The sequence below is a fragment of the Schistocerca nitens genome, chromosome 6 (assembly GCF_023898315.1).
Source record: "Schistocerca nitens isolate TAMUIC-IGC-003100 chromosome 6, iqSchNite1.1, whole genome shotgun sequence".
Classification (NCBI taxonomy): Eukaryota; Metazoa; Arthropoda; class Insecta; order Orthoptera; family Acrididae; genus Schistocerca; species Schistocerca nitens.
This window is the reverse complement of record NC_064619.1, coordinates 212,152,853-212,179,829: the sequence shown is the minus strand read 5'-3', so window position 1 is coordinate 212,179,829 and position 26,977 is coordinate 212,152,853. Positions and strand designations below refer to the sequence as shown.

Here is a 26,977-nt window from a genome sequence, read left to right as displayed (position 1 = left end):
AGCAGACTTTCTTTTATAGAAAGTTTGGAAAAAGCATTATTTATACCAATTGGTTCATATTCTATTAATTAATTAAACCAAACAAGCAATAAGCCTCCTAATTCAGGCGATAGCAAGGAAAGGTGTTTGTATCATTCTCACTAACCACTTTTTCGCAATAAAGAACAGCGGTAATTGTTTATTTCCTATTGTACTTCGATGAAACGTAATTTATAGTCATATTAACAGTGTTTGTTGGTGTTTTGCGTGATAATTTAAAGTCCTCCAGGAGATATATTGAACGACGAGCTGCATTAGCGTAATGGTTAAGTGTATGGGTGCAAAGCAAAAGGTTATGAGTTCAAACCTTGTTCAGTGCTTAATATTTTCTTTATTTAAAAACAATATCGAAGTGTCTTACTTCATGAATTTTATTCGTTTGAATGTAATTTTTTGAAATTTCTAGTGGCAATTAAAATCGACCATACGGAAAGTATACGCTATGGACTTTTACCTCTGCAAACTCTTCAAAATTTCGTGCAATGGTTTACTGCTACATCTAATGCTGCACAATAACTGTGTTGAACATCGAAAAAAAATTAAGTCATTTATGGGGAGAAAGTATCAGTCAAGAAGATGCGTAAAAAATCAAATTTTTGGGCCAAATAGTTTTTGTGAAATAGAATGATAAAGTGTGTCAAAGCAGTCGAAACACCATGTGTTTGCACAGGTGAGCAGTGCAATGATGACAAAATCGCACACATCGCGGAATGCGGGGAGCACATCTCTGTAGCAGCGAAAGGGTTAATGGGGCCATGGTGGCTTTACTTAATAAACTGTGCGCTCCCCCCTAAACATAAGTTTGTGAATTATACTATGGCGCTGCTTCTCTTGGCGCTTACAACTGGCAACGCAGCAATCTCCCGCATCTGGGCGGGCATGTGCGTACTGCCTAGATAAAAGAATTGAACTATAGTGTTGCCTTCCAATCAGCCACCAGATTTCCACATGCAATAGCGTACTGTACAATCAAAAGTTAATGTTTTCTGTGAGATGCACCAATATTTGAAGTTTGCTAGCAAACTAAATTTTACTATTCTTCTGCAGCTCACAATTTCAAAAAGTCCATAAATGAACAACTCACATTTACCACTAAGCTGTAAAAATACTCTCAGTTTATTCAAATTTCTTTTTGTATTTGATCTCTATACCTATATTAATAAAAACTTTCATTATTATTTTTACTGGAAATCTGAAAAGTATAGAAATCTTAAATCTGTGTAACCAAACTAGAATAAAGTGGTGCCTGGTTTAGCGGATAACAGATATCAACCAGACACTTTGTCAAAGTTGCAACTTATCTTGCCAGGATACTAAAAGCAATGTTGTTGAGTAAATTAAAAATACACAAAACATCTCATGTTCAACATAATGATCATGCCTTTCATCTATTAAATGAAGAAGCATTGTTGATGGCTCTTGTTAAATGAGTATGAGGATGAATGAATCCCTCAACTTCTTTATGTCATAGAGAGCAATGTCAATCAAAATGAAAACACTTCTCGAAACTAGTTTTAAGTGCTGTTGTATTCTAAAAATTGGACCAGGATAGGTACTACCTAAAGAATGGAACTGATGGTGCAAACTGCACATCAGCTTTGAAATTAGAGACCTCACTGATTGTGTGAACTAAAAATTGTTAGTATCATGTGAGCAATTGATGTGGATGAGATGGCATCTGCCAAAGCAGCATCAAATGCTCCCTTCCCTACAACCTAGGCATCCGCGGCAAATATATTTTCTACAGCAAAAATACCAACAATCAGATCCAGGCTTTCCTCTCCTGCAAATACCTCACAAACCATGTCCATAAACAAATGTTCCGGGCAGTCTCCTCCTCTCATCTTCCTACAAATACAACTCCAATTTGAAATAAATAAATAAATAATAAAAAAAATTAAAATTATAAAACCATTGCAACATCCCTTTGTCAGCCTTCAAAATGCCTTGATATATTACTCTGGCACTGCTATGTATTTCTTAAGTCTCACCCTGAAATTAGATCATCTGTCCGTGATACAAATCCCACATCACCCATTATTACATTACATCACTCTCTTAATCTCTGTAACATCAGTGTCGTACCATATGCCAATGGCATTACCAGACCATTATCTTTACTCCAATGTTCCTATACTTGCAAATATCACTGCTGCAGAACTTGTCCCAAGCATCCACCCACTAGTACTTACTCCATCTGCACCACAACGATGCCATATGATCATTTCATTACTGGTAGATCTTACAAAATCATAAATAGAAGAATATGTGGGACCAAAGATGCTGTGTTATCATTCGTTTTCTATAGGAGAATGATCACCACTAAACTAGCAGAGTGCATGAATGGACACAGAGAACTGTCTGCCTTGTGACAACCAATGTGCAGTTGCTGAGAATACTTTACAGCTTGACTCAAAAAATATTAATCAGTGCCAAATCACATGGCCAATTTGAATCCTCCCAGTTAGTACCTTCAGTACTTGTTTCTCTGTACCCCAGAGATGGGAATTAACTCTCCAACATCTCCTGCCATCCTGCCCACCCTCAAGGACTAACCTCCTGTAACACCTTCCTCCCTCCCTTCCATCAATAGCACATTCCATCACTTATTCTTTTCAGTTCACTAACTCCCCCTCTTTTCTGCTTCCCCCCAGCTCTTCATTTCTTCTCCTCTTTAAAACATCTTTTCCAGTCCTGTCCCTTCTATAATCTCTGAACTGAAGCTGACACAGTATTTATCTTTCACCCCCCACTCTCTCCAATGCCTTTTCCACCTTTAGCTCTTCTCATCATTGCAACAAGTGGACTTCTCTTTTGTCATTATTATGAAGGAAAGTCACTAAAGAGCATGTTCACTTTACTAAAATATAAATTTTTATTTATCTGACTATACTGAAGTTGGCCTCATTGTCTTCTTTTCAGAGTATGACTACGTCCACAGGTCTTTGTTGTGTGAATAATATATATTGAGTCCAGGATTATGATTGTTTGATGAATCACTAACTATGAAATGAATAAAACTGTCTTATAACATATGTATTTTTGTTTCTTCAAATATCAGGCTAAAGTAATTTAACATCAACTGACTCCCTTGAGCTACTAATCCCAATCAAATTTGTTCCCTTTCTACCACATCACAAACATGACAACTCCATTCCACAATAACTTTCTCCCAAGTGCCAGCAAGAAGAAGAAAAAAATTTAGCTTTAGGGAAAGAGGTTTAGATGCTTTACATCATTGTCAAAAACACCGTTTCAGTTAGCTGATACATCAATTAATAAAACTTAGTAAAAATTAATTTATAGCTTTTCATATTAAAGCTCCAAAATTATCATAATTACATAAAATATAAATAAATGAAATCTCCAGACAAATGTGTAGACAAAAATAAAATGCTATCTATCATAAATGTGGCACATTCAGTTGCAGACAGGCACAATTAAAAGAAACTTACAGCTTTCGGCCACAGCATTTATCAGAAGTCTGCTAATTGACGCAGCTCGGGGCTGATCTGCTGGAGTTGGCGGTCATGTGGACATGAGATGTAATTGGTAGTGTGAATGATTGGTGTGTATTTCTCTTTTTCTGACAAAAGCTGTGGCCGAAAGCAATGTGTATGTTTTAATTGTGCCTGTTTGCAACTTAATGTGACACATTTACAGTAAGTAGCAATCTGTCTTTCCCTAGATTGTTGATAAAATATAAATAGTTATGCTTGAAGTAACGAATTTTCCACTTATAAATGAAATTACTGACACCCACTTGTATCAGTGCCTTCAAAATGTGTATCAGGCTTGCTTATGTCACAAATGGGAGATTTGAAAGTGATCCAACATTTAAACTTTTTTCGTATCCAAACATTACATTTTCTTATCAAAGCTTTGTAAGCCACCTTTACAACACCTGGAAGCCTGTAGTGAATTGTCTAACAACATGTATATTGTTAGGAATTGCTTTTTATGAAAATGTCTAACAACATGTACATTGTTAGGAATTTCTCTTTTTCTGACAAAAGCTGTGGCCGAAAGCAGTGTGTATGTTTTAATTGTGCCTGTCTGCAACTTAATGTGACACATTTACAGTAAGTAGCAGTCTGTCTTTCCCTAGATTGTTGATAAAATATAAATAGTTACGCTTGAAGTAACGAATTTTCCACTTATAAATGAAATTACTGACACCCACTTGTATCAGTGCCTTCAAAATGTGTCAGGATTGCTTATGTCACAAATGGGAGATCTGAAAGTGATCCAACATTTAAACTTTTTTCGTATCCAAACATTACATTTTCTTATCAAAGCTTTGTAAGCCACCTTTACAACACCTGGAAGCCTGTAGTGAATTGTCTAACAACATGTATATTGTTAGGAATTGCTTTTTATGAAAATGTCTAACAACATGTACATTGTTAGAAATTGCTTTTTATGAAAATATTTCATTCATTTTGTTGAGAAGGGTAGTCAATAGTGGGAAACTATTTGTATTAGTGAGTTTCATGAGCAAGAGGTTCCCTGACATCAGAAGAGGGTCAAATAATGATACAGAAGATGGAGGTTTATTGAGAAGAGGGATGAGATAAAATGGATCTGGCAAAAGATTCTTGGGGAACAAAAAGATTATGTTTTTACTAAGGGTACAGGTAATCAATATGTTGTCAAGTAATTTGAAATACAAAGGATGCTCAGTAAAAAAAAAATGCAATATTTTTTTTTTCTGAAAGCAGGTTGATTTTATTCAAGATTCGAACACACAATGATATTGTCCACACTGTTGGCTAAAAAACCCTATTTTTCAATATAATCTCTGTTCAATGTGATGGCCTCATGCCACTTTCTTGGGAGGATCTTTATGCCTGCATGGTACCATCCTACTGGTCGGCATCACAGCCAATGTCTTGCTGCATCAATAACCTCCCCATCATCAACGTACTGTTCCACAAAGAATTGTCATATCAGCCACATAACATGCAAGCAATTCTGCACACACATGGTTCTTTGTTGCTCTTTATGGTCTTCTGTAAGGCAGCAAGGAACCCACACAGTTTGGAGTATCCCAACTGGTGGACAAGTGTGTCGGCACTACTGACAGAGTCCAGTAGTGTAGTGAGGTGTTCGATTGTGATCAGTTGATCACCTCAAATGAGAGAGTTCACACTTTCCAACACTGTAAGAGTTACAGCTGTTTGTGGCCAGCCAGTGTGTGGGAGATCAGACAAGTCTGTGCAACCTTGTTGCGATGGTGACAGATGCCTCGCCCAACAACTCACCATGGTTTTGTTTAACTGCCAGGTCTCTGTAGACATTCTGCAAGCACCTATGAATACCTGTGATGCTCTGGTTTCCCACAGCAAGAAACTCAATGGGACCACTCTCCTTGGAACATGCCTCCATTACTGATGCCATACATATATACAGTGCTGCCACCTATCAGAACTTAAAGAAAAAGAAACTATAGGGGCTGAAGTGGGAATACTCCTCAATATCCCACAACAAATTACACATTTCCTCAACCAAAACTGGCCAAGAAAAAAATGTGTGTATTATCAGCAGTTTCAAGCACTGTCAGGTGGGATCAGGGTTTTAGAGGTAGTGACTGGTGTATTAATGTGGCAAGTCTGCAGGCATACGTCTGATTAGGATGTGATTCTGAAATATTAAACATGAAAACCTTACAGTACAAAGCATGGGAACTAAAATTATTTTGCTTTATAAAACACAACTAAATTTTAATTACTTTTGACTTGTTATATACCATTAAAATATACACAAAAACTATATCGATAAACAACCCGAAAGTTACAGTTCAACATAATACATACTTGCTTTTTAGATGACTCTTCCTCAGTTGTCTCTTCAGCTTTCTTTTCAGCTCCCTCCTTGCCAGGCTCTTGGAATCGAACTTTTGTAGCAGTCTTCACATCAACGTTGTGGTGATGATCGACAATGGCCTGAACCTGTTAAAATGTTTCAGAATATTAATTTGTTTGCACTGGCTAACAAACATGCAAGCTACTTGTATCTTCTTTTAACCAAATCCCATCTTAAATACAGAAAAGCTACAATAGAAGTATTTATTTGATAAATCTTTTCAGTAGTCATAGATTACAGAAGTGTCACTCATTTTCTGTGAAGATCTCTTTCTCAAAATAATGTACATTTAATGTTGACACATATTAAGAAGCTTACAACAAAGAGTTGCAAGTTCATATCAGCAATAGCATTGAGTGTGAAGAGAGCAATAGCAGCTTTAAAATTAATTACATAATTTAAGAATTTAAAAATTGCACCTATTTGCAAAAAAAGTAATATCTTTATGGGTAGATTCAGCATGCTTGGATTTCTGTACACAGCACTAATTTGTAAAGGGTAAAACAGGCTTATGGATTTAGAGTGCAACTAATCACTGTAACTGCAATCAAGAAGGAAACTGAATAACAAATAAGTGTCAGTGTTCTGTGAAATAGAAACCTTTTCTGCTACAGAAGCAGTGAGCAGAAAGCAGCAGACAGACTAAAAAAAAATCAATGGCTTTAAGTGGGTTAAGAATGTGGCTACTTTACTGTAAATAGTTTCAAGCAACGGCAACAAGTTTTTGTTAATTCCTTTGCTGTTTCGTTTAAGAAATACATAGATGTGATTCAAAAACCAAGCATATACAACAACATCTGAAATGTGAAATTCATTATCTATTCAGCCTTGGATTCAAATCCTAAGTAATGTATTTGTAGTGCTAGATATTCAGTTTGTTAAACTTTATGGAGAAATACTGCAAGAATGAAGTATCAGAAATCAGAATTAGTGTTACTGCTGTGAATTATGCTAGTCTTGTTTTGGACCATCAAAACACATATAGGACAATTTTATGCACAGATTGTCTTTCACTGATTTGGGGTAATAGCCAGACATGTTGATTGCATTTTTATGAGATTTTCATTGAATATTTCTTGGATGGCATCAAGTGGTAACTGATAGTTGTGTGGTTGATGGCTTCATCATCCTTATATCCTGTGTTACCAGGCCCCACTTTACTAGCTCTCAGTTTGCCAAAACACAAGGCAATGTTTTCATTCTAAATCTGCCACACCCCTTTTAACGACATACTTGTTTGACATAAAGCTGCAATGGGCTGCAAGCCTCCATCATTACTGAGGTGTGTATCTCCATCTGTACTGAGCTGTTTACCAGTATTCCCACCACTTCATTATGCTGAATCAGACATTGTTTGTCTACGTGATTATAATGCCAGTGTGCTTGAAAGTTCAGCCAAGTTGCTGATTCCATTTTAGGTCCTATATTTTGATGGCCAACCCAATCACCCTCTCCAGGGGCTGTGTGCTGTGTAACAACACAGCATACTTACTGCCTGGACAACAACACGGCTCACAACTCATGGGTTGTTGGATTAGTTATCACAGTATTGTGTATAAAATGGAATCAACAACTTGGCTGGGCACTTGAAAGGACATTAATAATCTACCACACAGGGAAGATCTGTGACATCAAAACTGAAGTGTTGTTGAATACAAATGTGTGTCCTTTTTCTAAACCATGTTTTGTTGCTGAGTATAGGTAGCAACACATCTAATTTTCAATGTCTGACCAACATAATAATGTTTACATTTGCAAGATGCCTTTGCAGACCTTATTCAGTCTTTAAAAGCCACGAGACTTTCAATCTTTTGGCTGGAGCACTGCAAAATAATTTAATATAGTTCAGAGCTGACTAATCTTCACTGAGAATATTTCACAAAATGACAAAAGTGAGAAATTTTTATGCTCCTTCTTGGAGATGTTTTGCCTGTGGGAGCAGATTTAAATGACTTGCAATATATTACTTTGCTTTTTTTAAAGCCTGAATTCTAATGGGAAGCTTTCACATGTGTATTATTTTTGCTCCATGTACTAGCCTCCTGAAGGCAGCGCATTTCTAACCCAGAAAGTGGGTGATAGAATATTCCTACGTCAGGCAGTTTGGGTAGGTTTCCTATACACATTTTAACTGAAAACTTCACTGCATTTTTGACAGAAAGGTGTGTAGGTAAGGCAAAACAAGGTCTTTCAAAGTCTTTCTCCAACTTGATACTGACCTTAATGTGGAAATGAATGCTAAAGAAGTGATCTAACAACACTACCATATTTAACAGCCATGGAGCCAACAAATGAATGAGTCATCAATATAGCAACTACGCTTCGTAAGAAACAAGTCAGAGGCAATGATTTGTATGGACCAAGTCAGAGGCAATGTCCTCAAAATTCCCCAAACACAGTCCACTCATGTTATGAATGAACACACACACACACACACACACACACACATGAATGAACACACACACACACACACAAAACTACCTTGTGCTGAGCACCGCTGGAGCCACAGCTACACAAGAACAAGAACATCAACTATAAGGCAAATCACCACTTGAAAGAGACAACCACAGAACCTTTCAACTCCTCTCTCTGGCTGCAGTATGCTGTTGTTCATAGTGGCACTGGCGTTGCCCATAGGACTTCATGTAAAACCACTGCAAATAGAAATTTAACCTCCTGTTTCAGTTGGGAGCTCAGGAGTGTTTTATTAGGACACTTTTTTTAATGAATCCTGTGTCTTCAAAAGTGTGCATATGTTAAAATATTTTTTATCACAGTTTACATCATATTATAACCAAAATATAATAAATTGAAAAATGTCCACTTATTCTCTCTTACTGCAGAATATGGGAAAACTCCTGACTCTGATACAAGCTAATATAAAATGTCTTATTTCTTGTGTCATTGCTGAATATGGAATACAAAGGATGGTGTGTTGTGAGGTACATACGGATTAGTAACTGGTATGGTTTTCTTTTCTGGCAAGTAAGCTGTGCAAGAAATGATTAAATGGCTGTGAGGATAAGGTAAATAACATTGTGAAAATCCGTGCATTCAGAAATAGGAAATGTGAGAAAGATAAGACTCTCATTATGTATCACTGATGTGCTACAGTCATGATTAACAATGAAGTGCGCAGAAAAATGGGCTGACCCTCAAACGGAAAAGCTTAGAGATAAGTGTTGCCATCTGCTGCTGCGTACAGGAACTATCAAAATTGACATTGGCCTCACCCGAAAATATCACATTAGGATATTCAGGGATGGGAGCAATGTCAATTTTGATAGTTCCCATACCAAGCAACAGATGGCAACACTTATCTCTAAGTTTTTTATATTTGAGGGTTAGCTTGATTTTTCACAAATGTCTTCAATTCAAATCAAGTGCTTCACTGCAATTTTGGCAAGTTTCCTGACGTATGTTGGGCAAAGCTGACGAGTCAATAAATTTGAAGTTTACACATTCCTCTTTACCACATACCTAATATGCAAATTTCAGTTAAAGAATTACAGGTAATAAGCAGAAACAAGGGACAGAATATTCATGTTAATCTATAAAGTGGATCTAAGTATCAGTTGGGGAAAGCATTGGTCATTGCACTAAGAAAACACTCCAGACCATCAATGCTGATGGTACAGTTGCTTCTCATATTGAAAAAAGTAATCAAATCATTTATCGACTTGTTTTATTTCTGTTTTTAAAAATATAGTTTCCACAGACTGCTTTCAAAATACAGCACTTGCTTTATCTAAATAAGGAAAAAGAGGTAGTGGGATGAAGGGGAGAAAAATTGCTGCTGATGTGGGGAATGAGTAGTTTTTACCACTTTCAAATCCATCATGCAATGAGCCGGCTTTTACTGCCACACCCACACACTAAGTTCAGAATGTAGGCTCAGGTGATGGTAACTGAAAAACACATGATTACATAATAAGACATTTATTGAAAAGGGTTGGCACACTAAAAAAATATGCAGAGGTACTGTCTGAAATGTTCATATGACACAGTTGCATGACTGTCATAAATAGCTCGAAAACTGATCCTAGACAGTACACATTCCACAGTGATCAAGTGCGTAGTATGGTCTCACAGCTGTAGAGGGGCAAAGGATGCATGTCTGCCGTATGCCCAAGCTACCTCTCACCTTATGGGGCGCCACTTAATTTGCAAACTCGAATGCACAGAGCAAGTGACTGGCATCTGTTTAAATTCACAAGAGTGTCGGTGGGAAGCACATGTACTCATCCTGTTTGATCCGCGGCAAACAGAATATGTTACTGGTGTTGATGTCCACAAGGCCCAGAGGTCTAGCTCGCACTGGCTTTTGCTTTTATCTCTTCTGCACCTGTGAGCACTACACTGTTGCCAAAGATTGGCTGGACAGTCAAATCTGTGCTCACAGGCAAAAAGTAACATGCCACTGTCCACACAATTCTGTGGTACGGCTATCACACAAAGCAAAGCTCTGTAGCCATGAGAAGTGAAAGTGATCTGTCCATGGCCAATGAATGTTTAGGCCTTACACACTTCATTCTGATGTCAACGTGAGCTCAACAGCTGCAGGCTAGTCAGTGATGATTGGGCAGTGGTGCATGACACAGTGTGCAGCTGGAAGGGTGCATGGTGGGTATGTCCTCGCACAGCCTGCTGGTGACAGTAGTGACGAGCAGTGCTGTCTGGGAGCTGTCCGTGGTGATGTGTGGCTGGAAATGTTCAGTGCAGAGATGTCACTTTAGAGGACACTGGCACACAAACAATGTCTGTTTAAATACGAATAAAAGACATGAAACAAAACGTTCACACATGCAGAACTGTGGTTCATAATGCACAGAGTTCTTGACACACCCAATGTGGAAACATGACGTGGCACTTGCTGCAGTCTTGACGCACAGAGCAGTGGTGGGCACAGAGACTATGGAGAGCCTAGGCTTGCACGGATAAGGTGTCATCAGGACTCTGACATGGGTCCCGGAGGTGCAATGGACAAGCCCGGTGGTGTGGAAGACGGTGTCCGGAGCTTCGTGGGAATGCGAGCTGGTGAGGTGGGCCACCACAGACAGTGTCATAACGGCAGGAGGCAGGTGAGATGTGTGCTGGCTGCATCATGCGGCACGAAATAATTATGATGCAGCATGGGTGTTTGAAACAGACGCAGAGGCCAGCTTGCACGATGTACTCTGCTAGGTCTGTGGTGGAGGTGGTCAGGTCACCAGTGAGGGGAATGGTCTGGGGGCCTCCCTGGGCAGACTGGGGGTAGGTTAAGGCACACATGGCTGCATAGTGACAGCTGGCGGAGTCTGCACATCACCAGTGGCTCTGCCTGACTGGTTGGGTGGAGAGTGTCACCCACAGACAGGTCCTCCACTGAGTCAAAGAAGTGAACAGTGGCCAGAGAGATCAAGATATAAGCTGGCTTGGCTCAGTTGATCATGACTTTAGACAACTTGCCATTACATTTGATATGCAGAGTCTTTTCATCATAGGTAATCACACAGCGCAATCCTGATTAGAGTGGCCTAAATGGTTATTGTACAAGATCTGTGCATAACGTAACATGTGTACAGTGCTACAAATCTGCAATACTCTGCCAGTGCTGTGCCATATCAGTGCATATGGTTAGAGGCCGACCACATGACTGCACAGACTTTCAGCCAGTGGTGGTGTCGAGGGGAAGGCAAGCGATTGACTGTAGATGAGGTCTGCAGGTGAAATTCCACTCTTTCCCTCCGGTGTCACTCATAGGCTGAGTACGTGTGGAAGTGATTCTATCCAGGCAATGTTGTGACATGTCAGTGACACTTTCAGTGCCCAATGGAGCCAACTGACCATGCTGTTAAATGCAGGGTGGTAGCTGGTAGCTCAAAGTAGGCGCACGCCACAAAGTCGGGCAATGTGCATTAACAGCAAGCTGTCAAAATGGAGACTGTTTTCTGCTGTTATATGAATGGGGGCAGGTGAAGCATGCCACCTAGGTGTCAACAAAGGCAGTGGCAATAGTCTCAGCAGTGATGTCTGCTATTGGCATTGCCCCTGACCAGTCCTTTGACCAGCATGTGGAAAAGTCCACCAATGTAAAGTAGATACTGCTCGCTTTGGAACAGAGGAAAGGGGTCCACAATGTCACCATGGATGTGTGCAAAGCAAAGTGCCATGACATGGAAAGTGCTGATGGGCGCACGGGTATGTCTCTCGACTTTGGCCCACTGGCACGCAGCATGGAGTCCTAGCCAAATGAAACGTGTGGCCACAAGTTTCACAGTGGTGTTTACATCAGGGTGTGATAGCAGCAAATGCACTTCACCAGAATTTCTCTGGGAAAAATGGACAATGTGTGCTTGTTGCAACATTGCACTAAATCTTGTGGGAGGAACTGGGAATGGGCATTAGTTCCAGTTGTAGGCCTCTGGAAGTGTTGTGGCAGAAGCTGTACATTTGTTCATCACTCTCCTGTTCTTGGGTGATGTCCTCAAAGTTCACAGGGGAAGACTAACAGCACAATCATGGGATATGCAGTCAATGATTTCGTTGTCCATCCCGGAAATGTGATGGATGTCTGTGGTGAACTGTGACGCATAATCTAGCTGTTGTAGTTGGTGTGGGAACAGTTGATGTCATTGCTCTGAAATTCATGGGTCAGTAAAAGTAATGAAGGTGCTGTCTTCTACTGATGAATGGAAATATTTCACAGCCAGGCACACCACAAGCAACTCACGGACATACACACTCAACAAGCACTGCAATGTCGATAACTTGTGTACAGAGAAACTGAGTGGCTGCCACCTGCTACAAACATGTTGTTGGACTGCTGTGCCCATAGCAGGTAAAAGCTAATCATGGTCAGATATCAGCAGAGACCTCCATGAGTCCGTAGGCATGTCATGTTGAAGATTGCCTGTACCTTGTCCAACAGAGGCTTGGAACAAGTGGGGGTGATTTGATGCCCTAGAAATTTGATCTCCAACACTCTGAATACACAATTCAACATGTTTGTAATGATGCCAACCTCACTGAGGCACCAAAAGACTGTCATTAGAGCTCTGCAGTTGAAATTGGGTGACTTTGAGAACCCGAGTATGTTGTCAAGCAGTGGAAAATAGCTTGGCAAGCATTTCAAAATTCCATCCAGGAAACGCTGCCAAGCCTGGGCAGCACACCAAAGGCTGAACATCGCATGCATGCTCTCAAAGAGCCAAAAATGGGGTGAAAATTGCTGTTTTTTAAATGTATTCTGGCACAATGGGGATCTGCATGTACTCCTTTATGCAGCTGATTTTCCTGAATATAGTTGAGCCCGCCAAGGTGCAGCTAAAATCCACCAGATGTGGAACTGAGTATCTGTCTGGCACCATCCCTGAATTCAGAGCATGGACATCCCCAGTTTGGGGCCACGAATTATCCTTTCTCAGTACTAAATGTAATGTGGAAGACAATGGAGCACTTGGTGGTCACACAGTGCCTTGTCACACCTTGCCTTCAAACTTGGCCTTTGTTACTGTGAGCCTATCAAGTTTAAGAAGACTTGGGTGGCGCAAGGTGGGAGGGCTAAGCTTGGTGGACCATCATATGTTTGGCTCCCACAGTGCCCAGATGGCTCAGTAAGCTCCGAGAATTTATCAAAGATGTTGGTGTATGGTCTGGGTGATGCCATGGGTTTTATGCTGAAGAACACTCCCTGCTGTTGCAGTCTCAATATCCTAAAACTTGTTGTGTAATCAATCAGTTGGGCATTTGCAATGTCACGAAGCAGCCTGTAGTGGCTGGGGAAATTCACGTCCAGGACCGGCACACTGACATTGACCACAATGAATCTCCACACAAATGTGCAGTTCAGTCTGAGGTCCACATTTCAGTGATGAGTACTGTATATTTTTATGGCGGGATTGTTTGCCGCCATTGACACAGAGTTTCGGCCTTCCTACGGTCTCTTACCACCGTCCGAGTAAAAATGCATAAATGCAAACCTGTGTCAATGAGGTACCTTGTGCCCCCACCCTGCTCCATTATGAACAGACATTTTGATACTGCAGTTGGGTGCATCTAGGCCTGGTTGCAGCTGCCATTTAGGTGAGAGCAAGGTGAACAATACTTTATTGCTTCGTTTTGAAATGGGCATAGTACCAACAGAAATTGCTCAGAGGTACCATTAAATTGGCTGTTGCTGGGTTGCCAATTGTATGAGCTGGGTCACCTGTAGACTGTTCTGCTGTTGGTGTGAGGCCTGCTGCCCTCTGGCTGTAAGTGCGCCAACCGATCTACCTGTATGGTAAGTAATGCCACCTGTGTGGCCTAGTTCTGCACTAGGTGGTGTAGATTGGAGTCTAGACATAGGCTGCAGGTGGTGTGTGCTGCTGTGGGGGTACTATGTTGTAGGCTGCTGCAGCTGCAGTGCTAGGCAATGTGGCCAGTGTGTTGTGTATCTAATCAGCCAATTCTGTGATGGCATCCAGCTGCATATCTGTCTGCACAACTGTTACCGCTTGCACCCGAGCGGAGAGGGGAAACGGGTTGGTTTTTACTGCTTTCACGCCCATTGTGTAGTGAGCTGGCTTTTACTGCCACACCCACACACTTAAGTTCAGGGTGTAGGCTCAGGCAATGGTAATTGATCAAAGACCTGATTAAATAATAACACTTTTATTGACAATTGTTGGTACACTAAAAAACTTGGAGAGGTACTGTCTGAAACATTCACATGTTGCACTCACATAGTTGCAGTAAATAGCTGGACCACAGTCCTAGAAAGTGCACACTCAGTTATTGAGTGTGTAGTATGGTCTTGCAGCTGCGGAGAGACAAAGGACACGTGTCCAGCCAAACACGCAACTTACTTCTCATTTTGTGGGGTGCCATTTAATTTGCGAACATGATGGGATGGAACAAATGATCAGCACTTGTTCTAATTCATAAACGTGTCAGAGGGGAGCACATGTTGTACTTGACCCACGTGGTCGCAGCCAATGGAATCTCCAATCAGTGTAAACGTCCACAAGGCACAGTCGTCTAGCTCACAATAGCTTTTGTTTTTCTCTCTTTTGTGCCTGTGCATGCTGAACTGTTGCCAAAGGTTGCCTTAACTGTAAAATGTGTGCTCACTGGCAAACACTGGCATGCCACGGTCCACACGATTCTGGGGTATGGCTGCCACACTGCATCCAAATATTATTGTTTCAACGCATGCCAATAATCATGTCTCCAAGATACAGACTTCAATGTTAATATCTCAAAATGTATTTTTAGTGCCCAAAATAATGAAGTATGAACTTCCCTTTTTTGAAGTTTCCCCTAAGCTTAGGATTGGTATGTTACTACTGCAGTATTTGCATATTTAAGTCATGGACTTTTCGAATGGCTCATTGGAAAGAAAAAGTTTATTTTCTGTTTGTCATTGCTGGTTAGGATATGTGAGATCTCAATGTTCCTACTTTTAATAACAATTATTCTAGATTTACACATATATCTTTCTCCATGCGGCACAGGGTAATCTAGCAGCAACAAACATCCTAAGGAATCTGATATTTCTTGAACACTGTATGAAATATTGGTGTCCACAATTCATGTGGTCAATTTTACACCCATCTTTCATTTTTTAGCGAATGCAAGGGGGTTTCAGAAATTCTTTGATGATACATAACTGCTGTTGTTTTCATACAGTGAAAAGGTTTAAAACTGCTTCTGAAAATATGAAGCATCAATATGTTTTGGTTAGAATGGAAGTATTTGCAGGGTCATTGTTCTATGAATAAATAACTAATTGCCTGGATAATTCTCCTATGTTGTTCTTTAAAGAGAGAGGTGAGAGTGGGGAGGGGAGGAGGGAGGGAAGAAGATAGGGAGAGGGAGGGAGGGAGGGAGAGAGAGAGAGAGAGAGAGAGAGAGAGAGAGAGAGAGAGAGAGAGAGATGTTATGTATATTCATGAATGTCACAAAGCTTCAATCCTGAACAGAATAATTTCTATCTGCGAAAGGTTTTCAGTGATTTATAATTCTTACTTATCTTGTTTAACTGCATGGAGTCTATTTCTTCAGTTCAGCACATTTCAACAATTCTTTATGCTTAAAATGCACCTAGATTATTCTAGTGCCTACCTCACATAAATAACTGGCACTCTTGTTGTTAACACCACTGTAAATTAATACTTTAACAATGTATTTATCCTCCACAAGTACTATCAAACACTAAGTCCACAGCATAATGTAAAACTGGAGGTGCCAGTTTAGACATAAATATTATTAAAGTTGTGACTAAAACACAACTGTCTGAAGAGACACTGATTCTGCCTCATTCTTTTATCATGCATTCTAAGGTTTAAAAATAAAGCAACTGGCATTGAAACGTGCTGGGGATGCTGCTACAACCTGAAAATATTGCAGCTCCAAGGAATGACTGACATTATTACATTCAGGGAAATGTTTCAATGACTACAAAGTGACACGGAAAACTGTTTGAGTAAGTATCCTGAACTAGGTACACACATTTTTTTTTAAATAAAAAAGACATCTCATCAATACAACCATTAACTGCCATTCCTGAGAGCTCAAGCAGGTTTTACAAGCAAAAGTAAAGCATTTAACACATGAAATGAACAAACCAGAGGCAGTTTCTCCTCCGATGGTACCTCGTTGAAATCTACAAGTGTTTGCACCTTTGAAGAGAGCAAAGAAAAGAGAAAAAGATACAGAAAAGTGATTGCGAAAGTATGTAGTACAGAATATTCACAATGGACATCTTAAGACAAATGCAAATTCCATAGAAGCAGCACACCAAATTAAAATGTATTTACACTTTTTTACAACAGATCTTAGCCTTTTGTCTTTGTTATTTTTTCCTCATTAGATATTAACAGCTGTCAGTACTGTATAATTTAAATAACATGTACTCAAAAATTTGCCAGTCTGGGGAAAAAAAGGTATCTGCACTGATTCTCTGCTTTAGCATTTTGTAGGAGTGACCTGCCCAACTCTCCCACAGTCTGATTGCAGTAGCCACCAGAAAGATCGCGGGAGACGCACATCGGCACGGCGCGTCATGGACGGTAGTTGCCGCAAATAGAGTCCCATCCACCAGAGGGCATGCGAGAATTTGGCTGCGACCTCTGCCAGTGGAACAACAACAACAACAACTCAGGCAGCACGGGCCGTGCCCAGCCAGTTCACATCGGGCATGCCTATGAGACAGTTCTCGGTCTACTCTGAAGGTGACGGAAAACATGAACCGTGTTACTACACTGATGTAAGTCAGTTCTATGAAGATCATATTGATTGGAGACATATACACATTATTTCCTTGTATTAAGTAAATTCAGTTTATGAGTTACTGTTTATACATTAGATTTGAAGTTTCACATTTGTAGCAAAGGAAACCTCATATATGGTATGGGGAAAAAGGCAACCTAGTGATCAATTTAAACTACTTACCAGTTATAAAGATAAAGCATAATATCGTGCATGTTCTACAGCATTAATTTATTTTTGTTAACCACTTTTTGGCTTACTAGGCCCCATCATGCTTTAACTGACTGCCTGATGACACATAAGTTACCACTGTTCTACCAAGAAGTGACAACCGAGCGAGGTGGCGCAGTGGTTAGACACTGGACTTGAATTCAGGAGGACGACGGTTCAATCCCGCGTCCGGCCATCCTGATTTAGGTTTTCCGCGATTTCCCTAAATCACTCCAGGCAAATGCCGGGATGGTTCCTCTAAAAGGGCACGGCCGACTTCCTTCCCCATCCTTCCCTAATCCGATGAGACCGATGACCACGCTGTCTGGTCTCCTTCCCCAAAACCAACCAACCAAGAAGTGACAGAAGAATCAGTTAATATGATCTAATTCAATTATCATGCTTTCATCTTTAAAAAAAAACTGGGATTGTATTCTGCAACAGCGCTTAGCTGTCAGTTCAGCACATTTTCATTACTTCTCACATTTTGATTGTGTGAAAGTCACAGTTTTTGTTCAACAGACACAGACAGAATGTGCGTGGTCTGAGGGGACAATACATAGCTTCCTACAGCATCACCTACATACCATCTCCCCAGCAAGAAAGAAGAAATTGTATGAGACTTGAATCATCAGAACTGATGGCTCGTTATTCAATGACATCTTTCTTCTAGAGTAGACATACTCAAAGTTGAGCATTTGTAACAAGCTAGAACTGTGCACCAAACTCATACTCAAAACTGTTTGCTTGCTTTTCACAGGAAGTGCCCTACAAATTTATAATATGAGTGGAGGTCTCAATGACTGGTTCAAATGTTCAACATGTCACTTATTTTCTTCCGTGCTTTTCACTTTTCCCACTCCACAAAGAGACTTTTGTAATGTTACTAGGCCAGTACTCTTGTAGGAAGGATACAGAGTTTGACTGAGATAAAAACTAGTAGGGTACATTCCTTAATGATATTTCAATGTCAGGCAAAGTCCATTTCAAAGTTCACAGATGTAGCAAGAAGTAGAAAACATTACAGGAGAAACAAAAAACATTTTCATCAACATTAGTTTATGCTGGTGCAGTGATATTAACATAGGATCAGTATGTTGTAATGCTTGAAACATTCTGTAAGGGCATGTTAAACAAATGTACTTCATTTAACATCACACATATCATACCATATGACAACTGATGTTAGTGATTTGTTGATTATTGAAAGGTGGACCATCTCACAAACAGTGATATTCCTTGACTTCTGCAATTGTTGAGTACTTTATGTGGACATGGCTTCAAGACAAAATATATCACAGATAACCCACTAACACTGTTGAATAAAAACAGGTGATTAAAGAAGAATTTACTGGCATGATTACTTCTTTGACAGTTTCTCACTAGTCCTAATCCTTCCTCTTCATCTGCTCCAGATGCACATATGTTTAAATAGAATATATAGTGTTATTTTTAAGATATTAAGTCACAGTAAGTGACATTCACTACATTACAATTAATGGTACACTATATCTATGCACTACTATCATTACTTGCATGTTGTTGTTTTTTTTTTTAATTTTTTTAATGTGAAGTGAAAGTTTTTCATTTCCCTTTTCCATGGAGAATATATTCCGTAGGGACAATTATTGAATCTGGAATAATACAGAAAGTGTTGTACAATAAGTACTCTGTGTGTGTATGTGTGTGTGTGTGTGTGTATTTTTTTTTCTTTTTTTTTGGGGGGGGGGTTTGGTGGGGTGGGGTGGGGGGGGGGGGGTACTGCCTTCCATGTTTGCAGAAAAATCTTGTCATATTGTACCAACATTCCTCTGTGTGGAAAAAGAGAAAGAGAGAAAAAAAGTGTAAGGCAGAACCACTATACTCCAGGTGAGACCAGGTCATGGATGAATATATGTTTCATATATCTCCTACCTGTTTAACAATATTAAAAATTACGTACATAGTTTTTACAGTATTTTTCATTATTAATTATTGCTTAGCTTCTTTTTACTTGCTTCTCTTTCTTAAATGAATATGTTACTAACTCTGCTTTTTGCATGATATTACATTATAAGAACATTATATGCTGGACAAAGAATAACCAGAGTGAATGAACTAGGGTTTTATTTCACTGGTACACAAAACCAAAGATAATGCAACAAAGTTAATTTTGAGGGACACTGAAACAATAATGCTGCACTGAAGTTATCATTTACCTCTATTCCTCCTTGATTTTACTTGTGCCTTATTATGTCTATTTCCCGTAAATAGCACCAATTCCTTTCCAGATCATCACTTCATGATTTCTTATTTCAGTTCCATTTATAGAAGACAAATTTTCAGTTTCGGACTTGATATGAAGGAACCAGCACATATTTATCGTTCTTATTCTTCATAATAAAATAATTTAATTGGACAGATAAAAAAATCTCCTCACCAAGTGGCGGCAAAACACACACATAAAAGAAAGTTATAATTAGGCAAGCTTTCGGAGCCTGTGGTTCCTTCTTAAGGCACAAGAGTTCGTACGGCAAGGAAGAGGGGTGAAGTAAAGGGATTGGAGAGGTCTAGGAAAGGGGTAGAATTCAAGAAAGTCTCCCAGAACTGCAGGTCCGGGTGGACTTACCAGACAGGATGAGAAGGAAAGGCTGATTGTTGTGGGCTTTCCCAAAACCTACCCTTTTTCCTAAACCTCTCCGGTACTTTTCCTTCACCCTGTTCCTTCCCCTTCAAACCCTTCTGTCTGAAGGAGCCATAGGCACCAAAAGCTTGCCTAGTTATAACTTTCTTTTATGAATGTGTTCTGCTGCCACTTGGTGAGTAGATTTTTTATCCATCCTTTTTATCCATCCAATTAAATTATTTTGTCAAAAATTGATTATTCTTTGTTATACTTGACAGTGCAACTTTCATACATTATACTTCAGCTGATTTTGCTTTATTTTGAGATTATATCACAGAAGGCAAGGATTTTTCAAGTAAATGAAGTGCCCCCTTAAACACACAAATCTAAATGTTCTAACTGCATCATAAACCCATCAGCTTTGCCAGAAGTGATGACACTACTGCCAAAGTTGTACAAAATTATACAGTGCTGACAGCAAGTTGTACTTACACATACTAATATCCCATGGAACGTGTATTCTTTGTACAATTTTTCTGTGACTAATTATATTAATATTTTTTTCTTTAAAGTTTATTTAATAACACACTTATGAACATTTATCTTGTTTTGGATGTTCTCCCATATTTATGAAGTGTTGTTTTTGGGCCTATTGTTGCTCTAAGGAACAATACAGTTTGCAGTCTCTCTAAATTGGTGATGAAGAGAGTTATGCAAGACAGATATGTGCAGAGCACATTGCAGCATTTAGCATCTTATACTTTAAATGTACGGAAATGTATAGATTGGTACTCACCGCAAAGATAACACATTGAGTTGCGGACAGGAACAACGAAAAGACTGCTACACAATCAGCTTGCAGCTGAAAGCTACTTCAGAAAAGAAAATGCATGCACACACACACACACACACACACACACACACACACACACACACACAAGCAAGCACACCTCATGCACACATCAATATTATCACAAGTATCTTGGACTGGAATGCAACTGTTACATTGAATAAAAGCAGCAACCTTCTGTAGGCTAGGGAAGGAAGAGAGGGAGGATAGCAGAGTATGGGTGTGAGGAGAGAAGAGTGCTGTCTGTTGGAGCATGCAGGGACTAGCTGGAACATGACAAGACTGCTAGGCACAGCACTGGAAGGCTGTGGGCAGCAAGAATGGGGCAGGGAGGGAAAAGCTGAGAAGCAGGGAAGGAAGAGGACAGGTAGGTACATTGAGAGATGGCAGCACACAATGAGGGTGAAAGGGCGTGTGAAAAGGGAGGAGGTGATAGGACAGAGGTCATGGAAACTGTTGGGTGGAAGGTGTGGGATAGCAGGTAACTCTAGGTTGAGGCCGGTGTGATTTCAGGAGTGGAGAATGTATTGTAAGGGTAACTCCCATCTGCACAGTTCAGAAAAGACGGTGGTGGAAGGTAGGATCCCAATGGCCCGCGTTACAAAGCAGCCATTGAAATCAATCATGTTATTTTCAGCTGCATGTTGTGCCACAGAGTGGTCTCCTTTGCTCTTGGCCACACTTTGGCAGATGATCATTCTTCCTGGTGGGGCATCTGCTTGGTAGTCGCATCAATATAAAAAGCTGTGCAATGATTGCAGCAGAGTTGGTATATGACACGGCTGCTGTTACAAGTGGCCTGGCCTCTGATGGAGTAAGGTCAACCTGTCACAATACTAGAGAGGGACTAGGATGTTGTAGAGGTTTGGTGGGAGATGGAACACTATTTTAGGAAGGGTGGGAAATATCTTGGGTAGAATGTCCCTCATTTCAGAGCATGATGATAGATAATCAAAGCCCTGATGGAGGATGAGGTTCAGCTGTTCTGAGTCCAGGGTGGTTTTGGGTGACCACGGGGGCACTCCTTTATAGCGGGTTCTTTGAGGTTGGTGGAAATATTGGGGGAGGAGGGGAAGCGTATGAGAGAGCAGTTTGTGGACTAGGTCTGGATAATAGTGCCTACCTGCTGACTAATCACTGAATTCACCCCCCCCCCCCCCTCACCATTTCATATTCTCCCTGTCCCTCATAAACTGCAAAAACACGTCTCCATGATACATGCATCCTAGAACCACCTCTGCTTTGTCCACAAGATATTGCTACTGGGCAAATCCTACTACATACATCAAATATCTGAAACAGATTCCCTTGTTCTCCAGCACCTGGAATAGAATTCCAGACATGGCTTCCATAAGTTACCCAACCTGCTGACATCCTGCTGCTGCCTTTAGGCGCCACTATCCAACCCCTATCTTACCCATAGTGTTCCTCCTTGTTGAGTCCTTATAACACCCAGATCCTGCTTTGCTGACCTTTTCAACTAGCCAAACCCCCCAAAACTCCCTGCCAACACTCCGCTAAATCATAAAGCTGAAACAATCCCTGAACACTGGTGTTAACGTTTCCATGAAAATCATCAGCCCCATAAGTTTTAGTTCTATCCAAAGGTTTCACCTTTAACCCTACACCCAAACTTAACCACAATGGACTTGATCTGTTCAGTGGAAACACTGCTTTGCCACAAATCCCTCCATCCAAAGCCAGCTTAATCCCAAAATTGAGCCCTGCCTCTTACAGTTCATACCACCATCCAACAGTGGTTTCTCTCCCCATTGCACCTAACCACTCCCTGCCCTGGTCACCTTCCAGAAATCCCTTGCATCCAACTTGGCCTCACCATCCTTCCCCTGGTCCCTTCCTAAGAATGTCAGTCTTTCAGCAGAAGAACGGACAGCCATAACCCATCTCAAAACAAATCCTGACCTAATCATCCTACCTGCAGACAAAGGTTCCACCACTATTGTTACAAACAGCAGTGACTGCCTGGTGGAAGGCCTGTGCCAATTATCTGACTCCTCCACCTATGAACTCTGTCAGATGATACTATCTCAGAAGTCGAACATAACCTACAATCTCTACTTAAAGCCTTAGGCCCTTCCCAGCACCTCTCCCCTAAATCCCTTTCCCTCCTCACCCCTATGATACCCACCTTCTGCATGCTCCCTAAAATCCACAAACCCAAGAATTCTGAATGCCCATTGTAGCTGGTTATTGTGCCCCCAGTGAAAGAATTTTGTCCCTCATTGACCAACATCTCCGACCAACTGCCCAAAATATAGTCTCCTATGTCAAAGATACCAAACACTTCTTATTCACCAACTGTCCACCACCCCCACCCATTGAACTCCTGAATCACTACTGGTCACTGTTGACGTAACTTCCCTATACATCAACACCCATCATGCAAATGGTCTTGCCACAATTTAATTCTATCTTTTCCAATGTCTTTCAGACTACAAACCTACCACATCATTTCTCATACACCCTACTAACTTTAACCTAACACAAATTTACTTCTCCTTTGTAGGCAAGGTATACAAACAAATCTACAGTGCAGCCATGGGCACTTGCATGGAAGCCACCTATGCCAACCTGTTTAGGTGCCATCTAGAGGAAGCCTTCCTAGCCTCTTGAAACCCCAAACCCCTAGTCTGGTTCAGGTTCACTGATTTATCTTTATGATCTGGACTTAAGGTCAATCCTTCACAACCCTCAACATCTCTCAGGTCTGCTTCATGTGATCCTTCTCAATGCAGTGTGCCACCTTCCTGGAAATTGAATTACTCCTCTCCTTTGGCTCCATGCACTCTTCTGTCCACATTAACCGCACCAACCACCAACAGTACCTGCATTTTGACAGATGCCATTCCTTCCACTACAAAAAATCCCTCCCATACAGCCTGGACACCCAGAAAGGGCATATCTTGCCCAATATGCTGAAGGTGCCACCAAACCTTCACAAACAGGCACTATCCCCCAGACCTAGCCCACAAACATATTTCCCATGTCATTTCCCCACACACCCCCAATCCTCCCATCACCCCCAAGAACCAGCTACAAATTAGTGCCCCCTTCGTCACCCAGCGCCACCCTGGACTGGTACAACTGAATCACATCTTTTGTCATGCTCTGAATATCTATGAGATGATGTACGTGTGTGTGTGTGTGTGTGTGTGTGTGTGTGTGTGTGTGTGTGTATTGTGGACCAGTCTGGCGGATAGTGACTGTTTGCGAACACCTTGTTAATTCCTTCAGCATATTAGGCAAGGCAGTTTTCGTCACTGCAGCTATGCCCTTTCTGGGTGCCCAGGCCATATTGGAGGGGGTTTTTGGTGTGGAAACAGATGGAATTGTTGAAATGCAGGTACTGCTGGTGGTTGGTGTGGTTAATGTGGACAGATGTGTGCATAAAGCGATAATAGATATATACACACTGAAGCGCCAAAGAAACTGGTATACACATGCATATTCAAATACAAAAATATGTAAACAGGCAGAATACGGTGCTGTGGTTGGCAGCACCTATATAAGGCAACAAGTGTCTGGGGCAGTTGTTAGATTGGTTACTATTGCTACTCTAGCAGGTTATCAAGATATAGGTGAATCTTAATATGATGTTATAGTCAGCGCATGAGTGATGGAACATAGTGTCTCCGAGGTAGTGATGAACTGGGGATTTTCTCATATTAACCATTTCACAACTGTACTGTGAAAACCAGGAAAACATCAAATCTCCGACATCGCTGAGGCCGGAAAAAGATCCTGCATGACTGAGTCCGATGACGGAAGAGAATCATTCAACATGACAGAAGTGCAACCCTTCCGCAAATTGCTGCAGATTTCAATATGGGGCCATCAACAAGCATCGGGATGCAAATCATTCAATGAAACATCATTGATATGGGCTTTCGGAGCCAAAGACCCACTCGTGTGCCCCTGATACTGCACAGCACAAAGCTTTACACCTCGCCTGGGCCCGTCAACACAGACATTGGACTGTTGATGACTGGAAACATGTTGCCTGGTCGGACGAGTCTCATTTCAAATTGTATTGAGGGATGGGCATGTATGGGTATGGAGACAACCTCATGAATCCATGGACCATGCATGTCAGCAGGGGAGTTTTCAAGCTGGTGGAGGCTCTGTAATGGTGTGGAGCGTGTGCAGTTGGAGTGATACGGGATCCCTGATATGTCTAGATATGATTCTGATGGGTGATACGCACGTAAGCATCCTGTCTCATCACCTGTATCCATTCATGTCCATTGTGCATTTTGACATGCTTGGGCAAATCCAGCAAGACAATGCGGCACCACACACGTCCAGAATTGCTACACAGTGGCTCCGGGAAAACTCCTCTGAGTTCAAACACTTCTGCTGGACACCAAACTCCCCAGACATGAACATTATTGAGCATTATCTGGGATGCCTGTGCTGTTCAGAAGAGACCTCCACCCCCTCGTACTCATATGGATTTATGGATAGCCCTGCAAAATTCATGGTGTGAATTCCCTTCAGCACTACTTCAGACATTAGTCAACTCCATGGCACATTGTGTTGCGGTACTTCTGGGTGCTTGTGGGGGCCCTATACAATTTTAGGCAGGTTGTACCAGTTTCTTTGGCTCTTCAGTGTATATTTAGAGACACACTAGCATCGGATTTACCAGTTAAAAATACACTTTTTCCCAGGTGAGAATGCATTATACCCTACGTGAAAGCACATTTTTTTCCGTGTTAAGTGACAATATACTTTCCATCGGACCTGTAAAATATATCAAGCCTTTAAATGGGGTGGTTTTATGCACCGGCGTAGAACTTCCCAGCACTTTAAGAAACAAAACCTAGCAAAAAATTATATGTTTTTTGGAAAGATCTTTGATATGTGGCAACATGTCAGTGTGCTTTTGTTGGCCAATCATAGCTCAAGTCAAGCAATCTCACCAGCCATTGACAGCAGACATTCTGAGCATAGGACACATGATGTAGTCATCCAACGGCAATAAGATTGTTCAGTAGCATAAAGACAAAAACAGGAAAAGTTAATGGTTTAAATGAAAATACATACAGTATAGCTACAAGAAAAGCTAATCTGTCATGTATAATATTGCTGTTTTTTAGGGTGTGTTTTCCTTTAAGATATGTCAAACACAAATGTACCAGTAAAATTTTAAATTATGGCATAAATGGATGGCCTTCTGGGCCAGAAATTTTTCAAAGCAGCTGATCCTCAAAGCTTCAAGTTTTGAATAAGAGTCAAATGCTCTATGATTTAAGAAATTCATCACAAATTCTGAAATGTAAAATAATTCATTTTGCATAGAAGGAAATTTACTTTGAAAGTAATGTTTCTCAAACCGCCATTCGCAATATGTTCCCATGGCATGTTCGAAATGTTAACAATCGTGATATCACGCTCACTGAAAGCAATTTGTTGTTAATAAGTATTGTATAGTCTTTGTACTAAAGCCTCTGACACCTTTTGGTGTTGACAGACGCTTGTGCGTGCACTGTGTTTTGTTGTTGTTGTAAATGGCGCCATTTTCTTCTCAAGTTTATGTTTTACTGTTGCAGTATTACCCTGCAGTACTGGGATAAAGTGAAATTCTTTGGTAGAGTGTAATTTTCCACCAGTCCAAACTACAAAAATTTAACTGAAAATTAAAGCAATGAAAAATTCTCAGATTTCTAAAAAATTCCCGCTTTTCTCCAGATGAAAAATTACCATGTTTTTTTTTTTTTTTTTTTTTTCAAATTTCCCAGTTATCCTGGGGCATACACACTTTGTATCATTATAGCCTGAAAAGAGGAACAAATTACCCAAGGCCTTTCCCACACCTCCTAAAGTGGTTTTCTGTCATCCACCCAACCTACACAACATCCTATTTCATCCCTATGCCATTCCCATTCAAACCCCACATTGCAAGACCTACCCCTCCACCCTCCCAGCACTTACTGTTCCAGTCCTGTCACAAACTTATCCTACCACATCAGGGGCAGAGCCACCTGTGAAGGCAGCCATGTCATACATCAACTCTGCTGCCATAATGCTTGTTTATACTGGTATGACTAACAATCAGGTGTACATCCCAGGATGAACAGCCACCATCAAATTATGGCGAAGAGCAAAACAGACCAGCATGTGGCACACCATGTAGCTGAAAATAACATGCTTGA

The 26,977-nt window shown here is 40.7% G+C and overlaps 1 protein-coding gene across 1 annotated transcript in view; it reads right to left on the bottom strand.

Annotated features, from left to right (window-relative positions):
• Positions 1–26,977, bottom strand: part of LOC126263285 (solute carrier family 12 member 4) — a 277,199-nt gene that overhangs the window by 21,938 nt on the left and 228,284 nt on the right. The window contains exons 17-18 of the mRNA XM_049960371.1: positions 16,494–16,547; positions 5,856–5,990 (exon numbers count right to left, since the gene is read on the bottom strand). Coding sequence (XP_049816328.1) covers positions 5,856–5,990; positions 16,494–16,547 — 189 coding nt within the window. The remainder of the gene's footprint in view (positions 1–5,855; positions 5,991–16,493; positions 16,548–26,977) is intronic.